At 38.9% G+C, this 13,828-nt stretch overlaps 1 protein-coding gene across 2 annotated transcripts in view; it reads right to left on the bottom strand.

Moving 5' to 3' along the window:
* Positions 1 to 13,828, bottom strand: part of CNTNAP5 (contactin associated protein family member 5) — an 882,476-nt gene that overhangs the window by 238,751 nt on the left and 629,897 nt on the right. For both annotated transcript variants that reach the window (XM_060151536.1, XM_060151538.1), the window contains exon 13: positions 7,013 to 7,213. In XM_060151536.1, the coding sequence (XP_060007519.1) occupies positions 7,013 to 7,213 (201 nt within the window). The remainder of the gene's footprint in view (positions 1 to 7,012; positions 7,214 to 13,828) is intronic.

Raw genomic sequence — 13,828 nt, 5'->3', positions numbered from 1 at the left:
CTGCTTCCGTTGCTGCTAGAAGAATGGAACCAGAGCCAGAGGCAAGAACAGACTGAAGGAGGCAGAAGGAGACTTTGGTGATGCTGTTTGGGATCCACAGGGCCACGTGGGCCACAGAAGCTGCAGCGTGTGAGCGAGGACGCTGCCAACCTGTGAGGCTGCCGAGGAATTGTCCCCTTCAAGACACCCTGACAATCACACAGCTTAGCAGAGGTGGCTCTGGTGACTTGCTTCTCTCTCCATCTGCATTTTCTTACAAAACAAGGAAAATCATACAAACTGATGTGTTCCCTGACGACCCCATTTCCTTTTAACTTTTGTTTTTTGCATGATGTATCGGAAATCATATCCTTGCTTTTTTTTCTTAATTTTTATTAGAGTATAATTGATTTACAACATTGTTAGTTTCGGGTATGCAGCAACATGACTCAGTTATACATATACATATATTCCCTCTTTTTTAGATTCTTTCCCCATAGAGGCCAGAGTATTGAGTAGAGTTCCCTGTGCTGCACAGGAGGTCCTTATTTTCCTTGCTTTGACCTCAGGCGGATCTGGCTATAAGAACCAGGTCTGCCCCTCCCCAGCCGTGTGGCACTGATCAAGCATCTTACCCTCTCTGAGGTTCTGTTTCCTGAAATGCCAGATCGGATAACAACCCTTACTATGCAGAACTGCTGTTTGGATTAGAGATCATGCTTATACAGTTCCCCACAGACATCCTTAAATATTAGAAATGCTTAGTCATTGGTGGCCATTTGAACAAGTATTTATATTTCTTTCATTTTGCCTTCTTTTATTTCCTCCCTTTATAATCTATTGTGTATGGCACGGGGGAAAACCTATAGCAAGAAGGCAGCCTTCACATACTCCTCTTATTGGCTTGAGTCCACGGTAGCCACAATTCGTAATATTTTATTGCTTCTACTAATCCTGGCTACCAGTAGTTTCCAATAAGCTATGGGATATTTTAATTAATAAAAAAATATTTATAATTGTCTTTGATCCTCCTCTGCATTTATCTGATCGTCAAAGTTGAAATAAGGTGATAATACCTATTGCTGGGAGATGGGCACTCAAATCCCACAGTGATGTTTAGAGTAATAATTGGTATAACCTTGATACACTGCAGATGTCAATATGGCAAAAGTCTTAAAAATATGCACACGCTTTGCCCTGGTAATGGCACCCCAAGGAATTTATCCTAAGGATATAATTGGTTTTATACATAAAGATCTATGTGCAAAAATGTTCTTGCATCATGTGTAATAGTGAGAAAATGGATACAATCTAAATGTCCAAAATAGATTTGTTAATCTTGTGTATCCATTTGGTACATCCATATAACGGAAGACTCTGTTCTTAAAAACATTATGGTATAAAGTCATATTTACTGATGTGGAAAGATATTTGTATACTGTGTGTGTGACAAATACAGTTAGTAAAACAGTTTCACAGGGAGAGCCTTGGCTTCAGCAGGTAAGGGAGACCCTTACCCAACTCTTCCAGAGGGAAGGCAGGAAAGGAGAAGATGGTCTCTAGCCTCTCCTTTCTCTCTCTGGACTTCCCCGGGGGGATGGGATTGCCTTAATAATTAGGGAAATTAGGAAAACATCCCTGCAAGTGTGTGCCTGTTATGGACAGAATGTTTGTTCCTCAAAAATTCATGTGTTGGAATTCTAACCCCCCAGTGTGATAGTATCAAGAGGTGGGGACTTTGGAAGGTGATTAGGTCATGCCCTCCCACCCAAATGTACTCAGGGAATTTATGACAGCTGAGTTAGAAAAAACAGCATGTACTATTCACAATAGCTAACATATGGAAACAACCTAAATGTCCATCGACTGATGAATGGGTAAAGAAGATGTGGTACAAATATACAATGGAATACTACTCAGCCATAAAAAAAGGATGAAATAATGCCACTTGCAGCAACATGAATGGACCTAGAGATGATCATACTAAGTGAAGTAAGTCAGACACAGAAAGACAAATATAAAATGATATCACTTATATGTGGAATCTAAAAAAATGATACAAATGAACTTATTTATAAAACAGAAACAGACTCCCAGACAGAAAGCAAACTTATGGTTACCAAAGGGGAAGTAGAGGTTACCTTAGGAGTTTGGGATTAACAGATATACACTACTATATATAAAATAGATAACCAACAAGGACCTATAGTATTCAAAATACAGGTCCTATATAGCTATGTATAGTATAGCATAGGAAACTATACTCAATATTTTGTAATAACCTATAAGGGAAAAGGATATGAAAAAGAATATATATATATGTGTGTGTGTGTATATATATATATATATGTATGTATATCTGAATCACTTTGCTGTACACCTAAAATTAATATAACATTGTAAATCAACTATATTTCAATTTAAAAAAAAGAACAATAGTGGTGAGAGTGGGCAACCTTGTCTTATTCCTGATCTTAGAGGAAATGGTTTTATTTTTTCACCACTGAGAAAGATGTTGGCTGTGGGTTTGTCATATATGGCCTTTATTATGGTGAGGTAGGTTCTCTCTATGCCTACCTTCTGGAGAGTTTTTATCATAAATGGGTGTTGAATTTTGTCAAAAGAATTTTCTGCATCTATTGAGATTATCATATGGTTTTTAGCCTTCAATTTGTTAATATGGTGTATTACATTGATTGATTTGTGTATATTGAAGAATCCTTGCATTCCTGAGATAAACCCCACTTGATCATGGCGTATGATCCTTTTAATGGGCTGTTGGATTCTGTTTGCTACTATTTTGTTGAGGAATTTTGCATCTATGTTCATCAGTGATATTGGCCTGTAGTTTTCTTTCTTTGTGACATCTTTGTCTGGTTTTGGTACCAGGGTGATGGTGGCCTCGTAGAATGAGTTTGCGAGTGTTCCTCCCTCCTCTATATTTTGGAAGAGTTTGAAAAGGATAGGTGTTAGCTCTTCTCTAAATGTTTGATAGAGTTCACCTGTGAAGCCAACTGGTCCTGGGCTTTTGTTTGTCAGAAGGTTTTTAATCAGAGTTTTAATTTCAGTGCTTGTGATTGGTCTGTTTATATTTTCTAATTCTTCCTGGTTCAGTCTCAGAAGGTTGTGCTTTGCTAAGAATCTGTCCATTTCTTCCAGATTGTCCATTTTATTGGCATATAGTTGCTTGTAGTAATCTCTCATGATCCTTTGTATTTCTGTAGTGTCAGCTGTTACCTCTTTTCCTTTTCTAATTCCTTTGATTTGAGTATTCTCCCTTTTTTTCTTGATGAGTTTGGCTAATGGTTTATTCAACATAGTTTTGGAAGTTTTAGCCACAACAATCAGAGAAGAAAAAGAAATAAAAGGAATCCAAATTGGAAAGAAGAAGTAACACTGTCACTGTTTGCAGATGACATGATACTATACATAGAGAATCCTAAAGATGCTACCAGAAAATTACTAGAGCTAATCAATGAATTTGGTTAAGTAGCAGGATACAAAATTAATGCACAGAAATCTCTTGCATTCCTATACACTAATGATGAAAAATCTGAGAGAGAAATTAAGGAAACACTCCCATTTACCACTGCAACAAAAATAATAAAATATCTAGGAATAAACCTACCTCAGGAGACAAAAGACATGTATGCAGAAAACTATAAGACACTGATGAAAGAAATTAAAGACGACACAACAGATGGAGAGATATACCATGTTCTTGGATTGGAAGAATCAACATTGTGAAAATGACTATACTACCCAAAGCAATCTACAGATTCAGTGCAATCCCTATCATACTACCAATGGCATTTTTCACAGAAGTAGAACAAAAAATTTCACAATTTGCATGGAAACACAAAAGACCCCAAATAGCCAAAACAATCTTGAGAAAGAAAAATGGAGCTGGAGGAAACAGGCTCCCTCACTTCAGGCTGTACTACAAAGCTACAGCAATCAAGACAGTATGGTACTGGCACAAAAACAGAAATATAGATCAATGGAACAGAATAGAAAGCCCAGAGATAAACCCATGCACATATGGCCACTTTATCTTCGATAAAGGGGGCAAGAATATACAATGGAGAAAAGACAGCCTCTTCAATAAGTGGTGCTGGGAAAACTGGACAGCTACATGTAAAAGAATGAAATTAGAACACTCCCTAACACCATACACAAAAATAACTCAAAATGGATTAAAGACCTAAATGTAAGGCCAGACACTATCAAACTCTTAGAAGAAAACATAGGCAAAACACTCTATGACATAAATCACAGCAAGATCCTTTTTGACCCACCTCCTAGAGAAATGGAAATAAAAACAAAAATAAACAAATGGGACCTAATGAAACTTAAAAGTTTTTGCACGGCAAAGGAAACTATAAACAAGGTGAAAAGACAACCCTCAGAATGGGAGAAAATATTTGTAAATGAAGCAACTGACAATGGATTAATCTCCAAAATATACAAGCAGCTCATGCAGCTAAATATCAAAAAGACAAACAACCCAATCCAAAAATGGGCAGAAGACCTAAACAGACGTTTCTCCAAAGAAGACATACATATTGCCAACAAACACATGAAAGGATGCTTAACATCACTAATCATAGAGAAATGCAAATCAACACTACAATGAGTTATCACCTCACACCAGTCAGAATGACCATCATCAAAAAATCTACAAACGATAAATGCTGGAGAGGGTGTGGAGAAAAGGGAACCCTCTTGCACTGTTGGCGGGAATGTAAATTGATACAGCCACTATGGGGAACAGTATGGAGGTTCCCTCAAAAAACTAAAAATAGAACTACCATATGACCCAGCAATCCCACTACTGGGCATATACCCTGAGAAAACCATAATTCAAAAAGAGTCATGTACCACAATGTTCATTGCAGCACTATTTACAATGGCCAGGACATGGAAGCAACCTAAGTGTCCATCAACAGATGAATGGATAAAGAAGGTGTGGCACATATATACAATGGAATATTACTCAGCCATAAAAAGAAACAAAATTGAGTTATTTGTAGTGAGGTGGATGGACCTAGAGTCTGTTATACAGACTGAGGTCAGAAAGAGGAAAAGAAATACTGTATGCTAACACATATATATGGAATCTAAAAAATAAAAAGGTTCTAATGAACCTAGGGGCAGGACAGGAATAAAGATGCAGATGTAGTGAATGGACTTGAGGACATGGGGAGGGGGAAGGGTAAGCTGGGACGAAGTGAGAGAGTGGCATGGACATAAATACACTACCAAATATAAAATAGATAGCTAGTGGGGAGCAGCTGCATCGCACAGGGAGATCAGCTCGGTGCTTTGTGACCACCTAGAGGGGTGGGATAGGGAGGGTGGGAAGGAGACTCAAGAGGGCGGGGACATGGGGTTACATGTATACATATAGCTGATTCACTTTGTTATGCAGCAGAAACTAACACAACACTGTAAAGCTATTATCCTCCAATAAAGATTAAAAAAAAATCATACAAAGGCAACAGTAAAGCCAAACTGATATCACAGGATGTATATACTAAAGGAAATCCCATGGTCAGAATGAACATAATCCCATTTTTCCCCAAGTTCCACCAAGCCAAACGTTAGGAAACTAGAAGCAACACAATCATAAGAGGGTAGGATGGTTTTGTGGACACAGACTCTCTGCAAAGAGTGCTGAGTCACACGTGCAGGCTTGACAGCCAGGAGAGAGCGAAATCTGAACACACACAAACACTGACCCTCTGAGGATACTGGTAAAAGGGACCCCAAGCAGGGCCTCTGAATCAGCCCTGCAAGCACTGCTGAGTCCAAGGACAGTACAGTCACTGATGTTCACAATGATGATCCTGAGTCATCAAGAAAAGGTGACACTTCATGTTCAGAATTCTCTGTTTAAGAAGGCAAGGAAGCATGTGATCCATTTGAGAAAGATTTTCATTTCAAATAGTTAAAAATTCTTTAAAAACATTGTCGGTGCTTAAAGGGGTAAGTGACAGTTATCTGGAAAACTCACTTATGTGGGACAATTCTTCCCTAAGGATTCTAGATCAGTGAGGCAGTGGATGGGTTGTATTTAGTTAGGTTTCTAGCACTTCTGCTTGTTTGACATTTCATTGTCTAATTTCCTCAATCCTTTCAAAATTCCTCACTTTCAAGGATCATAAGTTCCTTGAGGCTAAAGATTCTGACACCCTTTCTTGGATATTCCACATCCTTGTGCTACTCAGCCATTTTTCCCCCCTTTTTTCTGCCATGAATGATGAACTGATATGCACAGAAATGACTGACTCCCAGGGCATGCATCAACTTTGACAAAGCCCTCCTGATGTTGTGCAAACCCTTTCGGGTTTTGGTAAGCAACCCTTTATCAGCCATTCACGCTAAAAACTAACCGTAAGAGAACAAAAAAATATATAAATACAGTTAATATAATTTTTCCTAAAAGTAAACTTTATTTTAAAAGAAGAGTCATTTCCATTAAGGCCTGCACTTTTCAGGTAACGTGAGTACTGCAAACACACAGGATGTGGCCGCTTTCCCTGTTGACCTCCTTGCCTAATACTGCTCCTCTATGTTTCCTTTGCCCCAGACACAACTCATTGCTCTTTGGTGAGTGTGCTGAAATCTTTGGTGCTTTCTCGTCTGCCAGAAATACCATTTCCGCTTTCACACTTCCTACGTCTAACTCAAATGCTCTCTTCGAGTGCCACTGATCTCAAGAATCTTTCCATTCTCACCATGATTGCAAGATGGGTGTTGTCACTGCCCCTTTTTTGAAGATGGAGAGAAAATCTTGAGAGGTTACAGAACGCCCTCGAGGTCACACCCTGGGTATCAGAGCAAGGACGAGTCCATCAGGAGTCTCTCCTGGTGGCATTTCTCTCATTGCATAGGGAACCATTGTAGTTGCAGCCCCATTTTTGGCAAACCCCCCCTCTCCTACGTATTCCAGGGTTTCAGGGCCCAACTGCCACAATGCGGTCATCCTGCATGGCCTTCGCAAAGGGGCCTGGGCAGGAGTAGTTCTTACCTGGTGTGTTGAGCAGGCGGGACCTCTTGCAGTGGTAGGCCACCTCCTGTTCACAGTGCTCCGAGCCATCAATCACGGCCTCCAGCTGCTCCAAGCTGCCTCCGTAGTCCAAGGTCATGGAGTAGGGCTTCTCAGCGTTGGCACCTCGCACATGGGTCAGCTCCGTGTTGTTGTGCTGCACCAATGTCCAGATCTTGTCCTCTGCCCAGAAAACACAACCAAGGAAGGTCAAAAGAGGATCATGCTTATAGACCTCCAAAAGGCTGGAAAAAAAAAAAAAGACAATCATGCTTGCAGTGTGATGGATGGTGGCTGGATGTGCATCAACTAACGGCCACTCAAGCACTCTACTCATGCAAAGAATTTGGCCGGAGAATTTTTGTTTCTCCCAGAGTTCTACCCAGAGTTAGTGTGAGGGTTAATTATCTTAAGAGCTAAATTTGTGAAGTCTGTACTCCACAGTCTCTAGGCTAAGCATTTAATGTTCATTATCTCATTTAAAATGGACACGATCTATGCAAAGCCATGGAACTAGAACAGAAAGAAACACAAATAGGTAGACAACAGGTAGAACAAGAATAAAAGGAAATGAATTCATCTGTTGTGGGAAAGGACAATTTGGATGGGGAAGAACTTAGAAGTTGAGAAATTAGATACTCTGTGACCAGAAGTAGAATATAACTAAATATCCTTGAAGGTAATTATCCTGGCGATCACATACACACAAAAACATAGATCACTGACAAGCTGTCGAATGCGCAAAATGTTGGTAATTAAATGTTAAATGTTCAAAATATTAACTACATAAATAAATAAAATAAGATTGACATTGTCTAAATCAGAAGGGAGTCGATCCTGCCACATCAAAACTGAGGGAAAAGTGAATAAGGAAAATTAAGCAGTTTTCCTAAGATTACATAGTTAATGTCTAAGCAAGAATTGGAACCCAGGATGTCTGACTCCAACGCCCCTACATCCAGATATTGACACACACACTTCCTCACAAGAGAAAAACTAGCATAGATCATTGTCTCAGAGAATCATAAGTACCACGTTGAAAATAAGACCTATACACAGAAAGTATCTGTGAAATACACGTCATAACAAGGATGAGATTGTGTAATAGACACTGAACATGCAAGGCACTTAACTGCAGTTCGTTAATATTTATTCGCCATACTACTTCTACTTGCCAAAAATATTTTAACAGGTTTACATTAAAACAACATGCAGAGATGAGGCCCTGTGGGTCAGGGATGGAGAACATATTTTACCCATTATAGGTAAGAATGGAAGGCAAAGAAAGGAGATGAATTGCAGTTTTAGAGCCTGAGAGAGCTGACTTGAAACCTATTCTACTAACAACAAGCTTGGACAAGTCACTTCACTTTTCTGGGGCTCAGTTTAATCATCAGTTTAAAAAAAAGAAGTCACAAGGCACGATCAGACATTCTGGAATAATCGACTGAAACATTTACGGCAATTGGACATAGAATTGAATTCTGAACATGCTTACGGATAAAGAGAAAGAGGAAATAGGAAGACTTGAGAAGCTTCTGTCATCTGAGAATCTTGCCCACATAATAACGTCATCACTCTTCATAGATGTGCAGAGCTGAAAAAGAACCTTGCCCAGAAGTCACATGGTTTCCTTCCTCTCTCACCCACTTAGTTTTACAAATGAGGAAACCAAGGTCTAGGAAGTAGGGGAAGGACCCAAGGCATATCTGTTAGACAAGAATGGTGAGCACATATACTGCCCGTAACCACTATTTCTAACTAGTACTACTTAGAAGCAGGATCGTGGCTGTTGGCCATGAGAATGAGAAGAAGGAGAAGGAGAAGAAGAAGCAGAAAAAAACTGGCAACCAGGATCCCCAGTATTAATATGTTCTCTACCCTAACTCTGTATATGACTTGGGATAAATAACTTCATCGCCCTGTACTTCAGTTTTAATATGTTAGAAAGAGGAGGAAGAGAAAGTTTGCTCTCAATTCTCTCTAAAGTATTTTCCCAATTCCTAAAAATGGAAATGTTTCTTGCAGCATAAAATTGAACTCTGCTCAAACATTCTGATTCATCTTAACACTATTTCCTAAAACCAGCCCCCTGATAACCCACATGTCTCCAATGTTTAATCGAGACAAAATTACATTTTCCATAAAGTCTATAAAAAAAATCAGAATGAAGGTTTTTGGATTTTGACTTTGAAAGCAAAAATAAAACATGATTCATATTGGTAAAAATAATAATGTTACATAAATAATTAACTGGAAACTCCAAAAATGTTGGTGCCAATATAGACAAATGTCAATAAAATAACCAAAGAAAGTAATTGCTCAATCATGCAATACTGCAGAGGGAGAAATAAAAACTGCTGATTTTGAAATGTCCACGGTGCTCAGAAGAAATGGAAATCTAATTTCTAATAATAGATGGTATACTACTGTTTCATACTAGGAAATTTTATGTACATCGTCTCCGGTACTGATAATAATCATAGATAAGAGTATAAATATAGATACTGGATATAGATATAGATATAAATGTAAGAAGGGGAGAGAAAGTAAACTTGTCCCCAGTCTCAATTCATCCAATCTTTCTGATTCCCAAAGTGGTCCACATAGCATCATTAAATCATATAAATGTGGATTTCCTTCCAAATGTACACTGATTTTTCATATCTATATATACATCCATTGATCATACATTGATTATCAATTCTCTTATTTGTTCACTCATTAGCTCATTTTTCCAAAACCATATTCTATCTTTGGCAAGATGGAAAAGGAAGCCATGTCAGAGAGACAGTCTTTTATCTTAAAGCCACAAATATTGCAAACCCCACATTCTGGCCCTGACAGTGAACTGGTTTTAATAGTTCAACTCTTGGTCCTTTTTGATACATGCAATATACAGAAGATACAAAGGAACTACTAAGATCTCCAAAGGGTCCCCACAGTTGACTTAACAGACATCACAAGCACAAGTCATCACAAGTCTGAGCAACAGGAAGAGAGACGATTACTCGAAACCTAGGGTCCGTTAGCTGGCTTTCATTTCAAAGATGCCCTTTGTCCTCTCAGTATTTTCCTCCTGGGAGACAGCAACATAAAGGCTAAAAACAAGGAGACAGTTGGATATTATTTTTTCTCACGTTCTATTTTTTCCCCCACTTCCTGGGTAGCAATGCAGATTAAGCCCTGAACCCTGGCAAAACATGAAAGGCCAGGGGTCAGTGCCACTCAGGAGAGGCAGCTTTGATGGTTGATGTTCCTGACGCTTGGAATTGGATGGGGACAGGTGAGGTGGTCTTAGCTAGGGAAGGTCTAGGTGAAGGATTTTCAAACAAGTAAGATTCATTTTGAATAGTCTTTTAGGTGGATGGAGGGAGATCCATTCATGGACCTATATATACTTTAAATGAAATTGGACCCATGAGCTAAATGTTCCAGATGGTACGTTTGGTCAATGCACAGTGGAGATTAGTGGACACAGCTTGGATTCTGGAGCCAGAAGATCTGGATTTGTGTACCAGCTCTACACTTCCTGGTTAAGCATCCTTGGTCAAATGATTACTTCTCTAAAGTTCAGTTTCCTCATCAGTAATACTTAAAAAAAAACAGCAATGATGCCAACTGTAGAAGGTGGTTGTAAAGATTTAAGTGAGGGGATTAGTGTGAGAAGCTCCTTTATTAACTAAATAATGACATTCAACAGAAGTCTGTGTGTACCTCTTAGATAAAGGTATATAACATCTCCAACTCAAGGAGCTCACAGATATCAGATGCTGATATTAACAACAGCATCAAAAAGAAGAAGTCTTGACTGTTCTCTTAGAGCTCTCATGGTCGCTTGTATTAACACGGTTCTTTCCCTGACCAGAGAGTAAGACCCACAAACACCTAAAGGGGGCAAAGGGGAGGCACTGTGAGCCTTGCCTTCTCTCTGCAGACCCATGGGGAAAACACATTCAAAAGACCCAGAACAGGAAATGCTTCCCTCTGGCAGTTCTGTGAACTTGGAGTCCCACACAAGGAAACCAGCAGAGGTTTCCCTGTAACTCAAGTCGGTCCATTTTCATGCAGAGACTGCGGAGTAAATCGTCTAAATGCTATGATTGGCAGAGCATCATAAAGTCCTCCAGGCTCCATACACCCACCTTGGCTGACCTGCCTCCAGTACCTGCCCTCCACCACAGGACATCCACCCTAAGTTCTAGTCTCTAGAGATGCATCTAGGGCTCAAGGTACCACGAGACTTCTGGCTTTAGAAACTAGCCCATATGATGGGCATCTATGTTCTGCTCCAGCAGTAAGACTTTGGACAAGTTATATACATCTCTGAAGTTTCCTGATTGGTAAATGGGATATTTATATTAATCTTTCCATCAATGATGATATTATACTGATTCGGAATCTTGCTTTACATGGACCCATAACTTGTTGTCTGGCATGCAAAAGAGTAAAGAATCTTTATGTTCGAATTTTTCGATGACATTAAAATGAGGAAGGGGACTTCATTCCTTAGAGGGTTGGGGGTGGGAAACTCATCTGGCAAATGAGGTTAGCTAGAGGTCTGGACTGCAGTTTCTTGTAATATAGCCGCCGCTGTATATAATAAATGATTATCATCTTGTCCAATTATCTTTTCACTCTGAAATAGCCTCATGTGTCTCTATATTTATTTTCATCCCTTGCATTTCTGCAGATGTCTAAAACAGAATTTGTCGTTTAGTCCTCACAGACCCAGAAACCTAGAAAATCATTGCCCTTGATACCACGGTTTGCTACCCAGTTCATTTTCTATTCTTTCTTCTACTGTATTCAGTCCCATGATGAAAAACAGAGCCCCATCTTTCTAACTTGCTTAAAGGAATACATGTACTGAGTTACCCAAGACAAATTCTCTGCTTAAGAGAGGACTGCATTTGAAGAGTTTTTGAACTGGCAGAAACCTATTCAATTCACTAAGGATCTTAGTTATTCTAAAATTAGTTACTATGTATTTAAAATATTTGTTTTTTTAATCAAATAGATGGTTTGCAAATAGTTTCTCTCATTCCCTAGATTGCTTTTTAATTTTGTTGACTATTTCTTTTCCTGTGCAGAAGCTTTTTAGTCTGATGTAGTCTCACTTGCTGATTTTTTTCTTTTGTTGTTTGGGCTTTTGCTGTCATAGTCAAAAAATCTTTGCCAAGACCAGTGTCAAAGGAACTTCTTCCATTTGTTTTCTTCTAGGTTTTTATGCTATTAGGTCTTCTGTTGAAGCCTTTAATCCTTTTCAAGTTAATTTTTGAGTGGTATAAGATAGGGGTCCAAGTTCATTCTGCATGGGCCTTTTCATTTTCCCAACACTATTTATTGAAGAGACTGTCCTTTACCCATTGAGTATATTTGGCTCCCTTGTCAAATATCAGTTGATCGTTTATATGAGGGTTTATTTCTGGGGTCTCTGTTCTGTTCTACTGGTATATGTGGCTATTTTTGTGCCAATACCATACTGTTTTACTTACTATAGCTTTGGAAAAATGGAGAGATGTTAATTAAGGTTACAAACTTGTGATTAGCAAATAAATAAGTTCTAGATATCGAATGCACAGCATAATGATTATAGTCAACAGCACTGTATTATAAACTTCAAAGTTGCTAAGAGACTAGATCTTAACAGTTCCCACCAGAAAAAATAAAAGATAATTATGTGACATAATAGAGGTGTTAGCTAATGCTACCACAATAATCATATTGTAATATATAAATGTATCAAATCAACACATTGTACATCTTAAACTTACACAAAGTTGTATGCCAATTATATCTCATTAAAAAATAAAAATAAAATATTTGCTTTTTAAAAGCAGCATTCAGCCCAATGCACTTGCCTGAGCATAACTGATGCCATAACCCAAATCCACACAAGGCATCATGCCACCTTTAAGCATAAAGGAATTACAGGCCATAGGCCATCAAATAGCATGAGTTATAAAGGTCCAAGTCTTCATTTCAAAGATATGACAATGGGTTGTTATGAAGACTAGTAAAGCATTTCCCGTGTTGCTTTGTGAATTTAGCTTTCAAGTCTATCTCCTTACAAAGCTAAGATCTCCCAGGATGTGAAATGTATCACTCATTCTATGTATACTGTGTGATAGCCCCCAGGGTACATACACAGGAGGATAGTGCGCTGCCTAACTTCTTCAAAAGTTTACCATCATTTGGGGGAAAACGTGGTATGCATGAGAATGACAGATGTCTCATGCTGTTGTAAGTACTCTTGAGATTACAAGTAAGTGGGGATGCCCAGAGTTCTGTTGGTGGTAGGGTTGGGGCTGGCGATAGACTATACACTGTTTTCCTTGAGAATAGACTGGTCAACAGAGGTCATTCATCCTTAGACCATCAGCACGTTGGCTAGCACTGAACGCCATGTAAGACTTCAGGAGATCTTCATCAAGAGGAGGCTAATCACCAGCATGTATTATGTAACGGTTCACATGTAAAAGAACTTTCAAGTGATATGATCAAAATACACGCAGTCAACATCATCAAGAGAAAAGCAAAAGAGGTTTCACAAAGAGTCATCAGAGTAGTAATGGCAGGATATTCCAGAATATTCTATTTCCTTATCTCTGCTGTGAAATCTTTCCCCGTTGTCACCCCAGGAAAGCCCTCTAGGAACCTTCGTCCTGGAGCTCTAGTTGATCCGCCTGGTCCCTCTCGCTCTCATTTCAGAAACTGTAAATTGTTTACATACAGAGACACCATTTAACTCTCTTATTTTGGCTCTCGTTCTATCCGATCGGTATTATCATTGTG

Source organism: Lagenorhynchus albirostris, chromosome 6, assembly GCF_949774975.1.
Source record: "Lagenorhynchus albirostris chromosome 6, mLagAlb1.1, whole genome shotgun sequence".
NCBI classification, from domain to species: Eukaryota; Metazoa; Chordata; class Mammalia; order Artiodactyla; family Delphinidae; genus Lagenorhynchus; species Lagenorhynchus albirostris.
Note: the sequence above shows the minus strand (reverse complement) of the source record. Positions and strands in the feature narration are given on the sequence as shown.